The 24,020-nt window shown below is 35.7% G+C and overlaps 1 protein-coding gene across 2 annotated transcripts in view; it reads left to right on the top strand.

Moving 5' to 3' along the window:
• The window catches only part of LOC128856996 (glutamine synthetase 2 cytoplasmic), a 45,185-nt gene extending 29,881 nt beyond the window's left edge, over positions 1 to 15,304 (top strand). For both annotated transcript variants that reach the window (XM_054092494.1, XM_054092495.1), the window contains exons 3-6: positions 13,210 to 13,550; positions 13,634 to 13,825; positions 13,905 to 14,008; positions 14,081 to 15,304. In XM_054092494.1, the coding sequence (XP_053948469.1) occupies positions 13,210 to 13,550; positions 13,634 to 13,825; positions 13,905 to 14,008; positions 14,081 to 14,369 (926 nt within the window). In that variant the 3' untranslated portion in view covers positions 14,370 to 15,304. The remainder of the gene's footprint in view (positions 1 to 13,209; positions 13,551 to 13,633; positions 13,826 to 13,904; positions 14,009 to 14,080) is intronic.
• Positions 15,305 to 24,020: the final 8,716 nt, after the last annotated feature.

The following is a 24,020-nucleotide window of genomic DNA, read 5'->3' as shown; positions in this document are numbered from 1 at the left end:
CTAGCCGATAGCACATGACACGTTTCCCCAATTTGTTTGTTTGCATGACTTCCACTTTTCGCTTAAAAAATATAGAATTTCATTTGACTTATTATTGTAAATTAAGTTCAAATACATGAAAAAAAATACAAAATAAAAAATAAAAAAAATTATATTATATTAAAATTACACACAAATAAGTATTTTCGAGTTGCGTGACGCCATTTTCACTTGAAATTGAATACTAATATTTTAATTAAATACGACAACAACAACCGCAGTAACAGCTCATCATCCAACCGCACTCTGGCACAGTAGCCACTGAGTTTCACTGAAAGCATTGCACGCCTGCACGCCTGCACGCCTGCCCTACTGGCACTTCACATCTTATCCAACCAGCTACGCTGAGGATGCAACTAGCAAATGCGCTAATGTTGTGTTGTTGTTTAGCAGTGTTGAGCTTAGTTAGATGGAAGTGTCTGTGATCAGCAACAAATCTCATATTTCACATGCAGGCCTATCATAGAAATTGCATCGGCGTAGAACTGTCACTTTTGACATGAGCGATGATGAAGAAAATATAAATAAATGCAAGTTATTGAAAAATAATATAGAAAGTGATGTGGCTACATTGAGTATGTCGCTGCTGGGACTGAGAGTGTGGAGTATAATATATATGTATATCTATGTTTGCATGTGTGAATGCAAAACTAATTATCAAACATTTGAAGCACGTGGCATTTACGTAAGCAACCGAGCACTAGCATTTTAATTAAATAAACTAAAATACAATAAAATAAAACAAAGTAATTACATTTAATTAAATTAGAAAAATATATTACCTGGGTTGCCATAGAAATTCAATAAGAATCGCAAAATTACTGCATTTTACTACATTCCCACAATATAGAGAAGTGTGTGCATGGCCTTTAGGCCATTCTGAACTTGCAACCTCCAGATCTTCAAATTCGAAAGGAAGCGATGAAGGCAGCGTACAGGCTCAAGTTAAACGAAGTTTAAGACCACTTCTTGTTGTCATTTTTACGAGGGGTGCCTTTTATATTTCGGGATTTGGCAACCCTGGTGTTGCAATCTGGCAACTGACAGCTTATCGCTAAGTTTGACATTTTTTGGCTTTTACGTACTCAGAACGTTTTGAAATACCAGCCCTATTTGTGTTGTTTACAGTAACTTAAAAGATTCATCTCGGTCCAAAAATGGAATTAAATCGTGAACATTTTCGTGCGATTATTTTTTACAACTTTCGACGTGGATTAACTCAGCAACATTGCATGGATGAACTTAATTCATTTTTTGGCGATGAAGCTCCATCAAGGACCAGTGTTTATCGATGGTATGGTGAATTCAATCGTGGTCGTAGTTCACTCCAAGACGAATTTCGTGAAGGTCGTCCAAAATCAGTTGTTGTTCCGAAAACCATTGATGCTGTGCGCGAACTGATATTGCAAGATCGTCATGTGACCTATCGTGAGATTGAGACAATCTTAGGCATTAGTGGGATCAGCATACATTCAATATTTCATCAACATTTGACTGTCAAAATAATTTGTTCGCGTTGGATCCCACACAATTTGTCAATCGCTCAAAAAAAAGGCTCGTGTCGATTGGTCGAAGGAAATGCTCAAAAAATACGATCGCGGGGCTTCGAAACACGTCTATGACATCGTGACAGGTGATGAATCATGGATTTACGCGTATGAGCCCGAAAGTAAACAGCAGTCGACTGTATGAGTGTTTCAAGATGAGCCAAATCCAACAAAAGTTGTTCGCGCGCGAAGCACTTCCAAGCAAATGATCGCCTGTTTTTTCAGAAAAACTGGACATGTCGCAACCGTACCACTAGAACAACGCAGAACAGTAAATTCTGAGTGGTACACAACCATTTGTTTGCCAGTTTGTTTGCCAAGAAATTAGGAAAACCAATCGCCAAAGACGGATCACTCTTCACCAGGACAATGCGAGCTCTCACACATCGGCTCAAACAGCTGCATTTTTGAGCACCCAAAACATCGAATTAATGGGTCATCCGCCGTATAGTCCTGACTTGGCACCGAATGACTTCTTTTCATTCCCGTGCTTCGACAATTGGTTCAAACGCATGCAAAACTGTATAGATCTTCATGGAGAATATTTTGAAAAACAATAAAGTGATTTTCGATGATTAAAATATGTTTTTGTTCTCTAATCCCGACATATAAAAGGCCCCCTTCGTATCAATCACATAAGCAAATGTTTTTATTTTCTAATTTCTTGCTCTAAGCGGATGCTTTAAAAATTTTCTCATCTGTTAAGGACTCAGTGTAACATAGTTTAAGGGTCTTGGAGTGTTATTCGATACGAAATTTTCAATTCAGTGGTTACATTGATTTTATACTTTCAAAATCGTACTCTGTTACCTGCTGCTTGCGGCTATTGTTCGTGTGAGGGTAGAGTTTGGTAAAGTGCTTATAAAGGTACAAGAATTTAAGCTGCGGTAGAAAGAAATAGTTTTATCCACTCATCTTACTGATAAATTTTTTCAGAATAAAAATTTGTTTGTGAATCTGCGAATATTCGTGTTGTTAGTGAATGAAATCCAGTACCATTTTGTGCATCTCACAATTTCGGAATTTAAAAATGTTGGTCCCGTAGTATGGGTACTTCTCGGGATTTACCATTTACTGAAAAACTGGTTTCGGTTAGAATGTGAATCTCATAATTTCGGGATTTAAAAATGGTGGTCCCGTAGTATCGGTACTTTTCGGGATTTACCATTTCAGCTAAACAACTTATTTCGGCTGGAATGTGAGTTTCATAATTTCGGGATTTAAAATTTATGATCCCGAAGTATCAGGATTTTCCGAGACTTACCATTCCAGCTAAAAACCTTATTTCGGTTAGAATTCTTAGGTCCCAACTGCATATAATACGATATTGGGACTTATTGCACGAAGTGTTTCTAATAGATTTCGGATATCATAACTAAGTAAATTAAAAAATCTTCAAATCAGTAACATTTTCTCTGCTTGCAAACATTTTTACTTTAATACAGATATGAGTAAAAACATAACAAGCAATAATGTGCAGGAAAAAATTAATAAAAAAATTGAAATGCGCAAAAAAAAATGAAATGCTAAAATAAAGATTTATTCGTAAAAGATTTATTTTATTTATTTTAAAATAAACATGTTTTAACTTAACCAGAGATACGAGCGAACTAAGGCAGACCGCAGTTTGGGCACGTAGAAAGCGCGCTAGGCTCGGGACTCAGAATTATAGATCCCGATATTAAATGGCGTACCTTACACCTATTTTATATTCTGCGTACAAATTCTGGAATAACCTTTTACTACTTTTGGTTTTTTTTCAAAATATTCATGCCTTAAATGCAATTGCAGCGCTGCGAACGTTTGATTGCGTATACGCAGTGCAGGCCGATTGCAGCAATTTTGACTAGTAAAAATCAAACTTCGGTGTCTAATGACAGCATTGAAGTACAATAAATTTATTTTTTGTGGTTTCAATCAGTTATATTTCGAAAACACTAAATGATGAAAAGGTTTGATTGAAGATATTCGCTCAGCACACAAAATTTACACGAAAGAATTAAGTGTCGACTTACCTATTCGTAAAAAAATTGAATTTCGCAATGCTAAGAATGAATGAAAAAATACAAATAAAAAGGTAAATGGCAAACCATTGATTTAAAACTAGGTTTGCTTTAATTTTATCATATATATGTCAACTAACTCAAGACTTTTCAGTTATTTGAGAAAAAATTGGGTATTTGAATTTCGCAATTAATCGCTTGATGTGATACTGTAGAGAAAAGGCTTATATTTTTTTCTCTAAATCTATGCATTAAAGAAAATTTCATTTGAACAGTAATATATCTCACTTTAATTGATTTTAGGCTATCAAGGAAAGCAAATTATAGATCAAGATATTCATGAATGAGCCTCTTATCATCTCTCATTTCACATACCATTTTTATGTTACTCATACGCCTAGGGGTAGACAATTCTTTACACATACATTTGGTGTTCGTTTGATGGCGAACAGTTCTGATTCAACAGATCTGATTCTACAGTTTACTGTCGAGCACGCTGCAAGCCCTATCAAATGCAGATCACTGGTATTTAGAACCAGCCGGGCATATTCCTAGCACCTTATACAGACCCAATTTAGAGCTTTGAAAAAGAAAATTTGCGTGATGCATATTCCAGGCATAGGCCTAGCCATTATAAAACAACTCACAACTAATTAACGTCGCGTAGAACACTACAGTTGATTTGGCTAAGACAATATCAAATAAATTCTTACTAAGTCTTCTCAGCATATGCTCCATACTTCTTTGCGTTAAAAACTAATATTGTAAATTTTAAGTGTCACAAATTAGAATACGAACAAATAAAATACAGACACCTCTGTGCACCACTTATGATTACATTTGTACACTTTTTTATGGTCTCTTACCTACATTCAAGAACTACTACTGAGTGCTAATAAAAATTCAGAAGTATGCGAATATTTAACAAGTTCTTTATAGATAAACGTAACTAAAGAATTTTTAATGACTATAAAAAACACTTTGTTACAAAACTGCTCAACTTATCAGCTACATACATACTTATGTACATATTAACTTATCTAATACCCTTAACAACAAAATTACGCGCTATCAATTTATGAACAATAAAAATGTTGGCCGCATAGCCGGGAAAAACGCGCATAGCACTTCATATCAGTTTCGCCAATAAAACCGTTAAGTGTTTTTATCTAGGGGTGTTATAAGGTGACTGCTAAATTGATAAAATTGGAAAATTGCAAAAATGCAATCATGAACAATTTATGCAGCCACCAGCCATTTGAATACACATTTCCATCCAAGGGATGAGTAATTGAAGCAATGACGAGCGACATGCCAAACAGTAGGAACGCTAGCCACTGTGAGGGAAAGTAAACAAAGAAGCAGAAAAGCAAAATAAAAAATACGAAATAATTCAAGCACGCCAATAACGAATGCTAATTGTAGCGCAGTAAGGCTGCTCAAATAAAACTGACAAAATCATTGTCAATAACACAGTCATTAGTGACAAGTGAGGTAATGCAATAATAGTCATATGGTTTTTATTTATTTATTTGGATTTATGTTCTTTTGCGGTAGAAGTCTATTGGGATACAGATAGATAGCTGCATATATATGAAAAATTAAGTGTGTTTTTCGAACAAAAGTGCTATTTATTTGAAGACGCGTGCTTTCGATTTCTTCTGACTTTTACGCTTTGTAGTGGCTGCCGCCGTTGGGTGGGTGCATGACTAACATTCGGAAGCGCACAGTTGCGATTCTCCGTGCATGAATAACCAAGTGATAGAAAAAGTTGTCTCTAATAGTGGTCAGTCCGGATGATTAATTTTGCGCCATCTTTTATTGTGTTATGTTATGCAATGCCATGTTATGTTATGGAATGGACAAGCAAAATAAAGTTTTCATCAGACAACATCATTTTATTTTTAATTAGAAAAAAAGTTATTGAAAAACAAATTGGGATGATTAATTTGGCGCCACCTGGTATTATGTTATGTTATGCAATGTAGTGTTATGTTATGGAATAAACAAGAAAAATAAAGTTTTTTAATAAAAAAAAAATTAGTAAAAAAGTTCTTAAAAAAAAAATTGGATGGCTAATTTTGCGCCACTTTGCATTATGTTATGTTCTTCTTTGTTATGCTACGTATAGTGTTATATCAGCTGTCGTGTTATATTATTCAATGTTATATTATTCAATGTTATTTTATCTTATGTTTGTTATGTTATGTTAAGTTTGCCATGTTATGATATGTAATGTAGTAATGCGTTTTTAATCTGTTATGTTTATTTATGTTGTTATTCAAAAACAAAATTGGATGATTAATTTTGCGCCATCTTTTAATGTGTTATATTCTGCAATGCAATCTTATGTTATGGAATAGACAAGCAAAATAAAATTTCCATCAGACAACACCATTTCATTTTTATTTAGTAAAAAAGTTGTTCAAAAACAAATTCGGATGACTAATTTTGCTCCACTTTGTATTATGTTATGTTATGCTATGTTATGTTGTAGATTGGGCAAGCAAAATACAAATTTTATCAGACAACACCATTTTATTTTGATTTAGTAACAAAGTTATTGAAAAAAAAATTGTGTTATGCTATGCTATGTTCTGTTATGTTTTTCTGCGACATGCTACGTATAGTGAGATTTAATCTGTCGTGTTATATTATTCATTCTTTTTTTGTTATGCTATGTTTAGTTTGCGATGTTATATAATGCAATGTTGTGATGAGTTTTTAATATTTTATTTACGATTTGTTATGCTATGTTTATTTATGTTATGCTCTGTTATGTTTTTCTATGTTATGCTATGTATAGTGTGATATATGTAAGCCGTCTATAACACGTTATGTTACCTTATGTTACTTATGCTATGTTAAGTCTTCCATGTCATGTTATGTAATATTGTGATGAGTTTTTAATATGTTGTGTTTATTTATGCTTTGCTTAATTATGCTATGTTTATTAATTCTATAATTATTTATGGTATGTTAAGTTATGTTCATTTATGTTATGCTAAGACATAACCTTATTTTTTAGTTAGAGCGTTCGCTATTTCAATTACAATTTCGCTATTCAAATGAAGTCCACAATTCTCATGTCGCCAGCTTTCGACTTAATTCCTATTGATTGTTGCCATCAAGCCTTTTATAGCCCCTTTAAGGCAACAAAATCTACTGCGTTATTTAGAAATGAGTTAATTTTCCCCCTATAGCCAAAAACTAATATTTCTGACCTACAAAATACAAACTCTATTAAATAAATTTACTTATACAATGGGTGCATATAACTAGTAGAACGTTCGACAATAACATTGATCTGTTGTCAGTCGGAATAATTTAAAGTAAGTCTCTGATGGCACACTTTCTTTCATTTTTAATTCAAAGCGTAATTCAAAGAATTCAGGTGGAAAATTTTTGTTACAAAATGCAAAAATTACTAAAATTTCAGTATGCACAAAATATTACAATATTATTTAAACTCAAAAAAGTACTTCGGAAAACCCCTTTAAAATCACTTCCCTATATTTGAGACAGCAGGAAAAACATTTATACAAGCTCTATAATCACAACCATTTATGGTATTTATAATGTTAGACAGATCTAGCGCCTTTTCAGCAAAATGCTTTAAACGAAATTTTTTTATAAATTGAGCAGATGCCTATGACGTGTTGGATGTTTTCAGGGACACCCAAGTTCCAAACTTTACAGGCGGTAGAAGGTATATTCTTGAAAGATCTCGCATTTAGATTAATAAGACGTCCTTTTTGGCGAAAAATTACGCTAATAGCATAGAGAGAAAAATCATCACTGAAATATTTAGCACCTCAAAGTGTTAAGTTAGCATGCAAATCGTGTGATTCTGATTCATGCCAAGTTGCATTGATAGCGGGTTTAGAATCAGGAAGCTTTAGATTTAAGCGTTTTGTGTAAGAGAGTTTGTATATAAGCAACGCGTGCAGGTATTTATATTCTCGTCGCCAAACTTCCAAATACAAGAAGAAGGAAGACCCGAATTTGAAATGAAAATAGTGAAAGAATATATGGCATATTTTATTTTATTTATATATAGTTTATATAAAATATATTTTGTATATTAAAACAACATCTGCCCGCGTCTTTTGAAAGACTCTTTACTTATCTCAAAAACACAAGTTGGTTTTGATTATCACGCAGTTCACGTCTGCTTTATTTATTTGTTGAAGTAAAAAAAAATAGTCAACAGCAACAAAACGTCTTACAGAGCAATACAAACTATCTGTGTGTAACAGAAAACATAAAAATAATCTTAATCCGTGAGAAGAAAATATAAGAAAATGTTATAAATCAAATTATTTATAAGCATTATTAAGAAGTTTAATGACCGCGTACTTAGAAGAAGCGAAGTAAAAAGATTTATAGATAGCATTGAACTCGAGCTCTTATGATGGATGCCTTCCTTGCACACAGAGTTCGTTTAAAGTCAATAGAGAAAACATCTAAATTACGCCGCGCTCTAAATGTGGTATTAAGATAGATTCGCTCCAGAAGAGAGGGGCAATCCACAAAACCCTGAATATTATCAAAGCCGTAAGATGAAAACAAAATAGGTCAGCGAGACTGCAGAGTTTCCAAATAAGCAGGCATCTAAAATAGTATGAGGGATATGAGGTCATAAAAATTGAGGTTAATTCAAGACCACTTAAAATGAGTTTATTTATTAATTTTTTTATGTTTTTATTTATTTTTTTTTTTATTTTTATTTTTTATTTTTAAAAGCTTACATGATAATAAAATTGTAAGTAAACTCAAGCAAACGCAGCGCTAGCAGCAGAGGCTTTCGGCTGAAAATGAGTTATATGACATGCATGTGAAGAATGGTAAATCTACCGGTATGGCAGCGCCGGCGAATCAATAGGTAACAGAGAGAAGCAGAGTATTGGGTGGTGATCAGTCATGTGCACCAACCGACCAAAGTTATACGGTTTTTATTCCACAATGTGACGCAAAATTAATCAGCCTATCGAATGATTTATAATAGCGCAAATAGCGTCTTACGTCTGTCATATATGACACTTGTGAATTAGGCAGCTGCAGTATAAAGGCAGACAAGCAATAGAGCGCGTAAATGTCAAAATAGAGATTTTCACCTCTAAAAACCACTTCTTTATTTAGTAAACAAGTTTGGATGTTTAATTTTACGCAAACTTGCAGTAGGGCAAATTTGCAAAAAGGTAAAAAAAAAAAATTATATAAAAAATTAAATAATCAAAACTTGACCATTTTACAAACTTCAGGACATCAGAAAACTATATACATATATACACTACCGGGAGTTAAGAAAACAGCTCATCGTTGGCGATGTCATTTTCGCTGAATTCCGTCAAAACACAGTATGCACCAGCAGAGTGCTTATTTTCATTATTATCTAGCTATGAATTTCGTTTAACGATCAAGCAGCGAGGAAGCAACAGAATAAGAAGAAGAATAATCAGTTTGTACTGTAGTCAAATGAAATATCAGAAAAGTTTACCTGTGGGGCATTTATCAAAGGGGTGTTAAATAACTCACGCCTCGGTCAGCTGTTGGAAGTAAGCAAATATCAAATGTGCAATACAAAAGAATCAACAATGAAATGAAAAGCAAAGAAAATTTTTGAAGAAACAAAGAGCCCAAATCAACAGCACTTTATAATGTACGTGTGCATGTAATTAGCGTCTGTTCATATATTAACAAAAATAAATGTATGTGAATATCTCTATATGGCCAAACAAATTAGCTTAATTATAAGATGGAAAAACTGCAAGCAAGCGAGAATTCCGCAAAACCAAAACAAAACAAAAACAAAAAATCAAACACAATACGATTTAATTGCGCGCCCAAGTAAATAGTCATACAGTGAATAAGTCACCGTATAGCAACACATGCAGGCTGTCATTCATGCACTCTAATCACGACGTTCATGCCTGCATATTATTGCACCAACTGTGTGCGGCGCTGTTGCTATTTCTGAGGCCGGCTATTGCGGTTAGTAGAAAATGCATTTATATTAAAATGCAAGCAAGTAATTGTTTGTGGAAGGAGAATTTTACATAAATATGGTTCCGCTATAAAAATTGGCAACCTCAATGACCTTCAGCTTTATCTTCTTGACAGGTGAAACAGGGGTACCCATGCACGTACATATATACGTATGCAGGCATGTATATGTTGCACTAATTTATTCTTTGATCAGCGTCGTTCCCTGGCAACAGCGGCTGCTGCTGCTTTCTTTATTTTGGAGCAAATCTAACAAAGGCATAGCGCAGCGAATAAAGATCCAGCAGCTACGTTGGCTGGGTCATGTTGTCCGAATGGAAGCAAGCGCTGCGGCTCGGAAAGTATTCGATACGATACCAGTGGGTGGTAGCAGAGAAAGAGGAAGGCCTCCTTTGCGTTGGAAAGATCAGGTGGAGAAGAACTTGGCTTCACTTGGTGTGCCCGATTGGCGCCGGTTAGCACGAGAAAGAAACGACTGACGCGCTTTGGTAAACTCTGCCAAATTCGCGTAAGCGGTTACCGCGCCTTTAAGAAGAATCTAACAAAGTTATTCAATTTCGTTTGTTGGAAGAATTCGATGAGTATAAACTTTTCCATTGTATAGGGATGTCCAAATGCAGACATCTCACAATCTTATTTGTTAGTTAAGCAGAGTATTAAGTACGCATTTCACGTGAATTCCGCTGCTTAAATCCATACAAATTGCATTGCCTCGAAATATGCATGAAATTTCATATGTATCTCACGGCAAAGCAGTACTCAGTTTACGGCATGAAAACATCGCGTAACATGCCAGTAACATTTTCTCAGACCTATTCAAAATACTCATGTCGGTTAAACTTGAGCGCAAACTGACAGTTCATTTGCGAGCGAAGTGCCTGAATTCGAATACTCCGAAGATATGGAATTTTTAAGAAACGTCGTACATACTTGGGCCAAAACATGTGGTTTAAGCCTTAGTTCCACCAAAATAGAATTAGTATTGTTTGCAAGAATGAAATCAAATTTCTACCTGCCACCTCTCGACATTGAACGGTACGGTTCTGTTAGTCGGTGAAAGTGCTAGATACCCTGGCTCAATCCTAGAGAGGAAAATTTCTTGCAAGCTGCACGAAGGCTGCTACCGCACTCTACTTCTGCAAAAAAATAGTATACTTAAAGTAGGGAATATTCCCCAAGATAGTTTACTGACTGTGTACGGCTACTGTAATACCAATCATGTCCTTCAGAGTTTTGGTTTGGTGGACAACTCTTAAGAAGAAAACTTCGATCAAGCAGCTAGACAGCATTCAAAGAGCAACTAGTCTTTATTGGCGGGATTCTGAGATCACCATCAGCGTTAAATGTAATGTTGCATTTATTGCCTATTGCTTAAAACGAATAATAAGGGGCATTTGCGTATTCTCAGGCTGTTTTCTTGCATTCCGGTTACCACTAGCTTTTAGGACTCAGTAGGTTTACTCCTTTTATATGGTGTGGGACCTGTATACCATATAAATTCTATCTAGACAAGACTGAGAAAATTGTTCAGTATTTTATAAAAATGGAGCCAATCTATATACATATGATGGCTCTAAACTCGACGATCAAGTGGCAGGCGGTGTGTATTCGGTTACTATAAACATCAGCATACCTTCCGCTTACCTGATCATTGCAACGTCTTCTAAGCTGAAGTTTTAACGATTGAAGAAGGTCTTTTAGCGTCTAAGTAGAGCCAGAAGTATTTACATATATTCCGATAGACAGGCAGCTCTGAACTCGCTTCAATCATGGAAACACTTTTCGAAAACAGTGGATGAATGTTATGAACAATTAGGAATACTCGCCCAGTTTTATCTATAATTGTGCACTCTGTGTGCCGGACAACAGGAATATTTTGGGGTGAGTTAGGTAGACCGAGCACTACGCTCCAAATTGCTCAAGACAAAGTTGATAAGCTGCAAATAGATGGACACACCTTAAGAATTTACAACATTAGCTAGAGACAGTTACCTACCTGTAGCATTAGTAGCCAGACATGTCCAGAATGGAATTTGGGTCGCACTAAGAGTCTACTTAAATTTAATAAAAAAAGACTTAAGAATATTAGTAGCAGTCCTGTCTTATAGGAAGGTATGCCAGTAGAAATGGGGCATCATATTCTGATTTTGCAGAGGCTGTCAGGATGTAGAAGAGGAAGAGACCGTTTAACACCTTCTGTGCTACTGCATGGCTCTGTGTGGAAGAAGGTTGAATTTGATCGGTATAGCTTTTCTGGACAGCATAGTGCATGCTGCATATACAATTTAGCTAGATTAACTATATTCATAAATTTCCGGTGGTATTACAAGGGGCCTATATTTGACCTAGGTTCGTCGTAAGACTACCACTGACCTAACCTTACCTAACCTAAGCGAAACGCCTTCGCAAAGAGTGTAGGTAAATCTTCTTTATAATTTTGTGAGCCAATATATTTGGGAATAATTCGTCCTTTATTCTTTTATTTTCTACTTTCTTTTGTTATTTCCTTGTTGCCTTAGCTCCACCACCTTTAATGAAAGCACCTTGATTGCTATATGCAAATGTTATTATACAAATAGATAAATGCTGCCCGGCTGACTTTTTTATTTGAAATTTTGAAAATAAATATTGTTTTTGTTTCCTGATTTTCATAGATATTTAGCATTCAAAACAACAAAAAATTATGGTCTTCAGTTGCAGATCACTTATCTAAGTCATCACCCAGTCAATATCAAGTCAAATCCTTGATTTCCTTATGCTTGTGACTTGATTTTTAAGTTATTAAATAAAGCCACATTTTAATTTTTCAATTCACATTTTATTCAAACTTTTTGCTCACTACTTAATTGTTTCTACGTAAATTTATTTTTCTGAATTTTTATAAATTTATTTTCCTAATTTATCTGAAACCTAAAGTACTTTTTTCCAACCTCAACTAAATACTTTCTTTTGGCGTGACATTTCTATGTACAAAATAGTTGTTGACTTAGCCCCACCACCTTTAATGAATGCGTCTTGTTTGCTATATAAAAATGTTACAATACAAAGAGACAAATTCTTTCCGACTGACTTTTTGATTTGAAATTTTGAAAATAAATATTGTTTTTGATTGCTGATTTTCATAGATATTTAGCTTTCAATCAACAAAAAATTATTTCACACAAAAAATTATGGTCTTCAGCTGCAGGGCACTTAAATAAGTCATTTTTTAATCAATATCAATTTAAATTTTTAATCTCCTTATGCTTGCGACTTGATTTTTAAGTTATTAAATATTTTTAAATTCTAAAAACATTTTAATTTTTGAATTCACATTTTATTCAAACTTTTGCTCACAACTTAAATAATTCTAAATTTATTTTTACTGAATTTTTTTAAATTTATTTTTCCTAATTTATCTGAAATTTGTCGTACCTAAAGTACCAACTAGTTCCAACCAGTTTTTCGGGTTGTGTTGTAGCTTTCACTTGAGGAAAATTAGTTTTGGGTGTGGGCGCTTGTTGTTGGTAGTTCATTCGGGGCCTCAAGTAGTACATATACGAGCATTAACTTATGCGTATATATTTCTTAACTCATGCCCTTTACTCATACGAACATTTTCTCTTTTTTTTCAGAATTACCAATTTGGAATTATGATGGCAGTTCCTGCTACCAAGCGGAGGGCTCGAATTCGGATACTTACCTCTACCCGGTGGCCATTTACAAGGATCCCTTCCGTCGCGGCAATAATATTTTGGTCATGTGCGACACCTACCGCTTTGACGGCGAACCCACCGCCTCCAACCACCGCAAGAGTTGTCTGGAAGTAGCGAATAAGTGCAAGGATCAAGAGCCGTGGTTCGGTATTGAACAAGAGTATACATTCCTTGATTTCGATGGGCATCCATTGGGTTGGCCCAAGAACGGTTTTCCCGGACCACAAGGACCCTACTATTGTGGTGTAGGCGCCAATAAGGTATGCCTAAATAAAATGTCAATGAGGTTTATAGAAAATATCTTCAATACAAAGCATATTTTGCATATTTCGCATACTAACAGGTTTATGCACGCGATGTCGTCGATGCTCACTACCGCGCCTGTTTGTATGCGGGCGTCAAAGTGTCTGGCACAAATGCCGAGGTGATGCCAGCCCAATGGGAATACCAGGTGGGACCCTGTGTGGGCATTTCAATTGGTGATGATTTGTGGATGTCGCGCTTCCTCTTGCATCGCATTGCCGAGGAATTTGGTGTAAGTAGAAGTGAAATTTAATGAAGTGTTCAACGTAATGAGGTCTTCTGTTGCGTGTGTCTGTGTATTTATTCAACAGATTGTTGCCACTTTGGACCCCAAGCCAATGCCTGGTGATTGGAATGGCGCTGGCGCTCACACCAATGTTTCAACCAAGAGCATGCGTGAAGATGGTGGCATTAAGTGAGTTTCCATTTTTTCAAATTAATTTTCTGAAGAAAATCAAACTTTAATAACTGCTTCTTTTCCGCACAGAGACATCTTGGCTGCAGTTGAGAAGCTTTCCAAACACCATCAACGTCACATTCGCGCCTACGATCCCAAAGAGGGACAGGACAATGCGCGTCGTCTAACCGGTCACCATGAGACCAGCTCAATTAATGATTTTAGTGCCGGCGTTGCCAATCGCGGTTGCTCCATTCGCATACCACGTGGCGTTAACGATGATGGCAAGGGATATTTCGAGGATCGTCGCCCCAGCTCCAATTGTGATCCCTACTCAGTAGTGGAGGCTATTCTACGCACAATTTGCTTGGATGAATAAAATGAGTGCTGCTTCACAGTTTTCGAATGCAGTTGGCTATGGTTGGGTTTATTGAAGGTGTTTAATGTGCTGAGATACTAGAAAAGTGAAACGAAACCAAAGGCAGCGAATGAACTTGACAATACATACAAAAATATTCATTAAGTACTAAGTAACAAAGAGAAAAATTTACACTTGATTTATTATTATGTCGACGTATTAAAAAAAAAGAAGAGTAATTTCTGAAAAAGAAAATTTTATAGGAGAGCCCAAAAATGGCGCGCGAAACCCTTGTATTTGACGTTGGTCGCCAAGGATTTCTTGTTAACTTTTTGTAATACTTGTTGCACATTTTTTTATTTGAACTTTCCACTTGTCATAAGAGAATTTATTAACTGCTTTCCGGCAAACTATTTGTTATGCTCATATAGACGTAAATTGTAAACCGAAATGATACGAGTGCACTTGCGTTTCTACGATACCCATCAGCAGTGGAATAATTGAGAAATCATGCATAATTATTTAAACATTGAAGAAGCCACCTGATGCTTGCATTTTATATCAGAAACACTTTTATCTGCAACGCAATCGCATGTGTTTGCCGAATACGTAGACGAGTATATAATTGTTGTTAGTGTTTAGTCATTCTATATATCGCTCTTTAATTATAAAACATAAATATATATGAAACAAGACAAATGTTGTAGACAAAACGATAGAAAGACAAATGTTTAAGGTAAAAAAGCTTTAGATAAAGTAAACAAAAGCAGAAAAATTAAGAAAAAATTGTAGTTGAATATATCGTACGAGTATTAGACAATTAAGGCACGTAATAGCAAAGAGATTTGTTCTCTGTAGTTTAATAGAACAAAAACTAAATACGAATACCGAATACTAAACAGTATACCAATATTGATAAATAAATTATTAGCAGTACTAATATGCACAATGGAAAATGTTTCTAATTGCTATTCTGCGCATGCTCGTATGTATGTGATATACATTTTAGTTATAAAACACCAGTTATTCACTATTCAACGAAATTTATAGCGTACAGCTACAGACAACACACGTTTAGATAGTTTTTTTTTTACATGAGTCTATATTTCGGGTGTACTTTTGAGCGGCGAATGCGATTATCGTACGCAAAGTGCGCATCACGTGAGGTGGTTAAGAAAATTAGGGGTAAAAACAACCAAAATGGTTTTAGGGGTTTTACTAAACTCACACACACCTGACGCACTAAAGAAATCAACTTACAGTCAAACTAAAGTGTGAATACTATTGGGTTGTCAACTTAGTAATTCCGGATTTTTTTTAGAAAATCAAAGACAATTTTTTCATGGAACTAAATAAGTTTATTCTGTAATGTATTGCCACTATGCTATGGGGGAATGGGAACTGTTTTCCAAACAGAAGTTTTTGCCATCCTAAAAGTAGCCGAATGGATAATCGAGAGGAGATGGAGCGGGAAACAGATTGGAGTCTTCAGTGACAGTCAGGCTGCATTGAAGGCCCTGGAGAACGCGAAGCAAACCTCAAAGATTGTTCAAGAATGTAAGAAGAAGCTTAATTCTGTCGCAAGACAAAACAGGCTTGTACTTATATGTGTTCCGGGACACTCCGGTGTTCAAGGAAACGAAATTGCCGACGAATTGGCCAACCGTGGATCAGCGGTGCCCCCACAGGGGCCAGAGCCAATAATCGGAATCAGTTCCGCAATAATCAAAAATTGGATCAGCGATTATGTAGGCAATCTACATAAAGAGTGATTGTCCGGTCTGGAACGCTGCAGAACTGCAAAGTGTTTTGTGACAAGTCCGAACAGAAAACTGTCAAACTTTCTACTAAAACTTAGAAGGAAAACATTCGGTTGATGGTCGGTATCATTACAGGACACAACCCGTGGGGTCAGTGGGCGTGTCATGCTTGGAGGAGGCGGATAGCACTGAGCACTTTCTCTGTGAGTGTCCTGCCTTTGCTAGAGCAAGGCTACGAGTTTTGCGTTCCGATGTCATGAGAATGAGTATATTCGTTCTCTAAAACTGGAGGATATTTACAGATTTGCCAAAGAATCTGGAAAATTCTCACAGGACTAACTATCTCTTTCTCTGCCTCTATTCTTTTCTATCTCTTTCTCTGGTACTTTTTTCCTTCCCTCCTTGACTATCTACTCCCTTTCCAGAGCTTTAAATACAATGGGCTCTTTAGCCTGAGTGTTTTAGGAGCCAAAAAATCTCCTGGCGCTCCTTGACTCCACCTTTTCAAATTCAAATTCAATGTATTGCCCATTTCGATCAATGACATTTTGTCATCTTTCAGGCAGCATCATAATCCCACGTTCATAAAACTTCTGGTTTTTATTAGCAAAAAACTGAGTCAGGTACGATTTGTCATCATCATCATTAATGAATTTTTTAGCATTCAAAGAATTTTGTAAAGATCGAAACAAAAAGTAATCAGATGGTGCAAGGGCAGGACTATATGGTGGATGTGGCAAAACATCCCAACCAAGCTCCAATAATTTTGGCGAGTGGCCAAAGATGTGTGTGGCCTTGCGTTATCATGATAGAATGCAACACCTTTTCAATTTGTCCCTTCGGGCCGCTTTTCTTCAACTGCATTGTTTAATTTGTAATGCCACTAAACTGATAACCAAGCCTTCTTTTGGTGAATATCAGCTTTTGATGTTGCTTGAGTTGGTTAGTCGTTTTAAAAATGAATCATTTTCATTACGTTTCTTTAGCAAATCGGAGCTGTTAATGCGTCGCCATAAACAGCACATAACTTTTTATGAGCTCGCATCGCAAGTTTTCCCTTTGTGGAAATAAAAAAGTAAAATATAACGAAAATGTTCCTTTTGATTTTCCATTTTTCAACGAACGCCAAACGAAAACTACGCAACCGATCAAAAAACTTTTTTTTACTCATTGACAGCTGAATTACCAACTATCAAATAACAAAAAGTGTTTTACATTTGTACTATGTCTGCAAAACTAAAAATTCAACTGAAGCCATCTATGAAATCTGCAATTACTTAGTAGCCAACCCAATACATTACAATAACCATTTACGCAAGTTGAAAAAAAAATCTTACCTCAGAATCGTGGATAGCGTACAAAATTACATTCTGTCAAAAAAGTACCGGGAATTGCTCAATAAAACACAAAATAATTGTTTAAACAACAAAATTTATTTTTTCGCCTTCAAATACGCTCCATTTGAAGCAATGCAATCATCGAATCACCTTTTAAACGCGTTTTACGAGATCTTCTTCAGCTCCTCCCCCATTAAGAAGAATGACCTCTGTCGACTCAAAGCGGCATCCGTGCAGTGAGAATTTGAGTTTACGGCAACGGAAAAAGTCACAGGGGCTAAGTCCGGTGAATACGATGGTTGTTCGATGATGTTTGTCGAGTTTTTGCTCAAAAAAATCTTCAAAATATGAGCCTTGAGAGACGGTGCGTTATCATGGTGCAAGTTCCATGAATTCCACAAATTGGGCCGTTTCCTACGCACATCCTCTCGCAAACGTCTCATAACTTCCAAATAATATTCTTTATTTATCGTAAAACCATTTAAAACGAATTCCGAGTGCACAGCTCCATGATTCAGACCACAACCAAAGAAAACGGGTAGCACGACTTTCACTTTTGACCGACTTTGACTTAGTTTTTTGGGTTTCGACTCATGTGGATAGCATCATTTAGCCGCCTGTTAACTGTTGACGGGTTTACATGCCAAACTCATATACCCACGTCTCACCATCTATTATGATGCGCTGGATAACCGTTGGGTCCGAATTCACTTGCTCAAGCATGTCTTCTTCCTCAAGTCACCGTCTTCCGATGCATTTCTTGAAAGAAATTCAACTATCTTGGAACGAGTCGAGCAGCCACGCGTCTCGTGCCCAATTGATGGTGTAAAATGTTGCGAGTTAATTCGTGAGAAACGTTAAGGTCCCAAGCTACCTCCTTCAAACTTAAATGATGGTTTTCCAGCACCATTTTTTTGATTTTGTCGACGTTTTCATCCCTTGAAGACGTTAATGGGCGACCAGATCGGGGCAAATCTTCAACGACTTCTCGGCCCTCTGCAAAAGCCTTATAGCACTTGTAGACCCGGTTTTTGATAAAGCACAATCGCTATAGGCTTTCTGCAACATTTTCAACGATTCGGCACATGAAATCCCGTTCAAAACACAAAGTTTAAGACAAATTCTTTGTTCGATATTTTTATCCATAGTGAAAATCGCAGAGCACACCTGTGGTTCACCAATATAATTAAATGACAAAAACAAACTAATTGACAGATCACTCTCAAACTCTGCGACACTGTAGAATACAGTTGTACCAAGATTCCAGCAAAAAATTTAGACATATGTGTAACGTGCCCTTTTTTAGATACGCAAAAACACAATAAAAAATAGAATGAATTGCCTGGACCTGCGTAATTTAATTGCAGTTATGTTTCAGTTGGCCACCGTAGTCGAATGGGTTAGTGCGTGACTACCATTCGGAAATGGTAGGTTCGAGACTCCGTGCGTGAAACAGCAAAATGATAGAAAAAGATGTTTCTAATAGCTATAGCCCCTCGGCAGGCAATGTCCAGCCTCCGAGTGTATTTCTGGTATAAAAAACCATCTGGCGTTCGGAGTCAGGATAAAACTGTAGTTCCCTCCATTTCTGAAAAAAAATCAAGATGAAGCGCACATTAGAGGAAGAGCTTGGACAAACACCCGAAACAAAAGGCTGCAAGCGCCAATTATATATACCAGGTCGCACAAAATTAATCACCCTATTGAAAGATTTATATCTTTTGCAACTAGTGTCAATCATATTTGACACTTGTGAACTAGGCAGCTGCAGTATACAAACATACAAGCTACAAGCGCGTAAAGATCAAAATAAAAATCACCTTCACTTATAATCATTTTTTTTTAATAATGAAGTTTAAGTTAGAGTTAATTAATTTCGCAACATCATATGAATGTAGCACTGGATGGGAATCCACAAGGTGCTCGCAAGGTTGGCCGTCCAAAAATATCTTGGAGGAGAACTGTCCAGAAGGAAGTTGAAACATCTGGAAAAACTTGGAACGAAATCAAGCTTCTTTCAAAAGATAGAATCAGATGAAATTGTTTTACCGAGGCCCTATGCTTTAGTGGGAGAAACAACAACCGATGATGATGGTGATGTATATCCCTGTGTATATTAGGGTATACATTTTTTCCTATTTTTACGATTCCGTGGTTTTCGGGATTTTGTTATTATAGTCACGGCATCCCACAATTAGTGCCATAGCTTAGATATTATTGTAATTATTTTACAACATCTTAACTCGGAAAAATAGCATCAATCTTTTTAGCTGTTTTAATATAAAATTCCAAAAAAAAATTTAGAGCGTTTGTTGAAAATTGTAATTTCCTTAAAAAAAGGTTTGATTCTACCATATTCCACCAAAGTTCAACAGTAATTAACCGCTACACAATGTTCGAATTTCAGTGCCCGGCACAGTGTACACAAATTGCAATTAAGGCTCAGTACAATAGGCATAAGATTCCGTGAGAGGTACGAGTGAGAAGTCTTCGCTGATGTAAACCCGAGATGCAGAGCCATTTAATTCATTAGCTCGAAATTACAATTTAAAAGATCTTTCACTACATTACGCAAAATAGCTATAGGCACACTAAAAAAATCATTTTGTGTTTTGTAATAAAATAAGTAGAGGTTAAATCTTTTTACCTTTCAGCATAAGAGAAGAAAACAAAAGTAAGAATAAAGCATGCAAAAGGATTCATTTCAACTTTGTGCGCTTAGCGATGAGAACTGGATCATTGTCCTGTTGATACGTCCAAGACTCTCCGTGCAATGAAATATAAAGATATTATGATATTTTAAATTCGAATCTTCACTCAACATTCTTTTCTTCGTAACACTGAGCGTAAGTTCACATATATGTAATTCGGTTGGGGCTGATTAACCGAATTGAAAGCCAACCGTCTTATCTCTATGTCACACCTGTCGTCAATCTTAGACTTTGGATCAGTTTTTTAATTTTTCTATATGCAAATCAAATCGGATCGGCTATAATTAAACAAAAAAAAATATATATAGGTATAAAGTGCTAAAGTTTATCAGGATGGGGAATAAGTTTGTAGCGTTTTTACCAAACGTCTTTTATTTAAACAAAAAACAGTAATTGTGTCAGAAAGTTAATCAATTATATAGAAAAGAAGTCAAACGTGTTCTTGTGTCAAAGAACTTTATTGAACTACAAGTTTTACAAAGACTCTTCTCGGCTTAAAGCTTAACTAATATTAGATAATACATTTAATGAGAATGGGAGAAAGTAAAACTAGCAATGAATGTAGGAATGCATGTTGTGTGTATGTTGAGTGCGTGAGTAAGCGTGTGGGTGTAGAGTGAGAGAAAGTATGTAAAGCAGTTGTTGGTTTAAATAAGAGTTAGCATAAGTAATTAAATATAAGAGTAAGATTAAGTTAGAATTAAGAGTAGATATAATATAGGAATAGGTATATACGTATATAGGGTGATCATGTAACTATATATTCGCCGTTGCTGTTTACAACCTCTTCCCACCTCTCGATTAATTTGTTGATGCCGTCCCGCCAAAAATAGCCTAGTCTTGTGTCAAAGAAGTTGTTGAGCCAGTTTTTAAGAACCTCTTTGTTATCGAAGGTAACCCCCTTCATATAATTTGACATGGAGCGAAAAAGATGGTAATCGGTAGATGCACGGGCCGGAGAATACGGCGGATGCTGAATGATTTCCAACTCGAACTCTCGGAGTGCGACTTTGACGACTTGTGCAGCATGAGGCCTGGCGTTGTCGTGAAGGAGTATGATTTGACCATGTCGATCAGGTCTCTTCAGTCCAATAGGCACGTTCATGCGGTGTAGCTGGACAATGTAGAGCTCTTTCTTGGTTGTTGCATTCTTTTCGAGCATTTCCCAGTGCACCTTACCCTCCCAGTCCCACAAAACACATATCATGATTGTCTTTGGATGAAGATCCAGCTTGACTTTCGGCTTTGGCGTATCTCCTGAGGCCACTCACTCCTTTCAAAAGTGATATGAGACGTTCTTCATCGAATTCAGAAGCCCTTCCGCTGCGGGACGTGTCATCGACGTCAAAGTCGCCATTCGCCATTTTGAACTTTGCAAACCATTTCCGTGATGTATACTCGCCTATGATACCTTCTCCATACACGTCGCAAATGTCCCGGACTGCTTCGGCAGCTTCTTAACTTCGACGAAAAGCAAAGCAGAGCAGGTGTCGAAAATGTTGACATTTGCCTCCTGGGTATTCTGTATAAAGAAAGCTCTAGTCCCTCAGCAAGTAATCATTCATTTACTAACTTCATTAGCCCACCAAATTTTTAGCCGCATAATGAAATTTCCTCGGCCGTAAGTCGAAAACGTGTCGTAATTAAAAAAGATCGTTATACCATATCGAAATGACGTATAAAGAGCGGCCGTATAGCGAAGGATGGGTGTGCTTTAATTATTTTCATTAAGTGACAAATAGCGAAGATGTCATGAGACCCACTTAAAGGGGATTGGACAGATCTGGTCAGTCGTCGAAAAAAATACCGACAGTGGTCGTTCTAGAAATAGGGCTCTACCTAGATCTAAAGAATTGGAGTACAACTACAGTGGTAATGCATTTCAAATTTCACTACCACTAAATGAATAATAAGAGTGAAATGTTCGGTGCATTTAAAATTTAATGCACCGTGTCCAGCTATGCCTTTGTCACTGTTCCGTTCTGGCCACGGCACAAGACTGCGGCCGCCAAAAGTATTTCTTTGAATGGCTAGTGAACCTATAAATGGCTTCTGAGAACTGCCATGGTCCGGCACTATGAGAAAATACACTGTAACTACATTCAATAATACGCTGTAACTACAGTAATGGCTTAATGAAAATTATTGCCAGCTGTAAAATTGAATAAAATCACTCAATCGCTCGCGCGCAAGCACAATTTCCACATTATACAACACTTCCCACAGAGAACCTCCCGTTTGTTTTAGTTGCTGCATCAATTTTTGTTTTGTTTTGCTTTCTCATTCTTGATTTAGTTTCTTGTTATCACTGAGGTACTACGGAGAAACTGCTAACTACAGAATCTATTATCAATCGGTCTGCTGTTGTGAACGCTTTTATGCTTATGAGCGATTTGCTTTATTCGTTAATTGTAATTGTTATTATTGTGCACTGTTATACATGTAGAGACATCTACATATGTATGATATGTATGTATACATTGTAGTTGTTGCTACTACATTTCTGTATACATTAAAGTGCTTTTATTGTGTTTGCACTTCCCATTTTTGTCTTTGCACTCGAGCAGAGTGAAATATCCTACAATCAAAGCAATTCAGCGCTGAAAAGTAAGCGATTGGTAATGGGTTGCGATGCAGTAAAGAAGAAATTGTTGTTTTAAAATCGGAATATTATTCGTTCTGTTTATTGTCAAGAAATTCGGATTTTAATTGCTTGACAATTTATAGAGACGCTTATATATATAGACCATGAACGTTGCCTTAAGAAATTTCAGAGTTGCAACATTTGTCTTATCTGAGATCTGCGATGGGTATTTAAATGCCCAATGGGCTAATCCGGATTTTTAGTGAATGTGAAATTGTTTATCAATAGACATTTCTTGTTCGCTTTAAGAGACAGTTGAAAGCATGCATTTTATAAAAATTGTCTTCCCATTTCAAGAAAACTGAAACTTAAAACAGAAAAGAAATTTTTGACTTGTGAGAAAATGCAAGCAGAAGTAGATAGTTGGAGAGTCGAGGATAGTGGTCAGCTTACAGGCAAAACAAATGATTTTATTATGCCACCAGAGGATGTTGATGACATCAGCGATTATGATGAATTGAAAGACAATATCCTGAACCCAAATATACCTTTTTTTACCAGTTTCTTATTTTTTGTATTTTTTTTATGAAAAACACACCGAAGAACATTTTTGCTAAAAGCAGTTTCGAGCGGGAGTTTTAAAATGAAAAAAACTGATACGTCAAAGCGGAGTTTTTGAATAACAAAAAAAAAAAAAAAAAAAAAAAAAAAAAAAAAAAAAAAAAAAAACAATTATATTACAATAAAAAAATTTAATTTTGCTCTTATTCAGGTAATTAAAAAATTAAAAACAAATTTTAAATTAAAATAAATTTTTTATTGTCTTCCTGTCTTCCTTATTTTGGTTATTAGAAAAAATTATGAACGGGAGCTTAAGAAGCATTTAAAACGGAAAAATTCGATACCTCAAAGCGAATTCTCTGAAAAAACACAAGAAGTTCAAAAATTTTAAGAAATAAATTTTACTCTTATCCATGTAATTAAAAAAATTAAAAAAAAAAAATGTGTAATATAAAAAAGAGTTTTTTAATTTTTTTATTTTGGCTACAATAGAAAAGATTAGGAACGGGAGCTTTTGAAAACATTTAATATGGGAAAAAGCGAATTCTTTGAAAATCAAAATATACAAAAAATTAAAAAAAGTTTAGAAAATTTCATTTAACCCTTATTCAGGTTATTAAAAAATTAAATTTTTTAATAGTGGCTACAATTTCAACGTGAAAAAACCGATATCTCTAAGCGAATTCTTTGAAAAGAATAAAAAAATACAAAAATTAAAA

This window comes from Anastrepha ludens, chromosome 3 (genome assembly GCF_028408465.1).
Source record: "Anastrepha ludens isolate Willacy chromosome 3, idAnaLude1.1, whole genome shotgun sequence".
Classification (NCBI taxonomy): domain Eukaryota; kingdom Metazoa; phylum Arthropoda; class Insecta; order Diptera; family Tephritidae; genus Anastrepha; species Anastrepha ludens.
The sequence above is the reverse complement of the archived record's forward strand: the minus strand, read 5'-3'. Positions and strand labels throughout refer to the sequence as shown.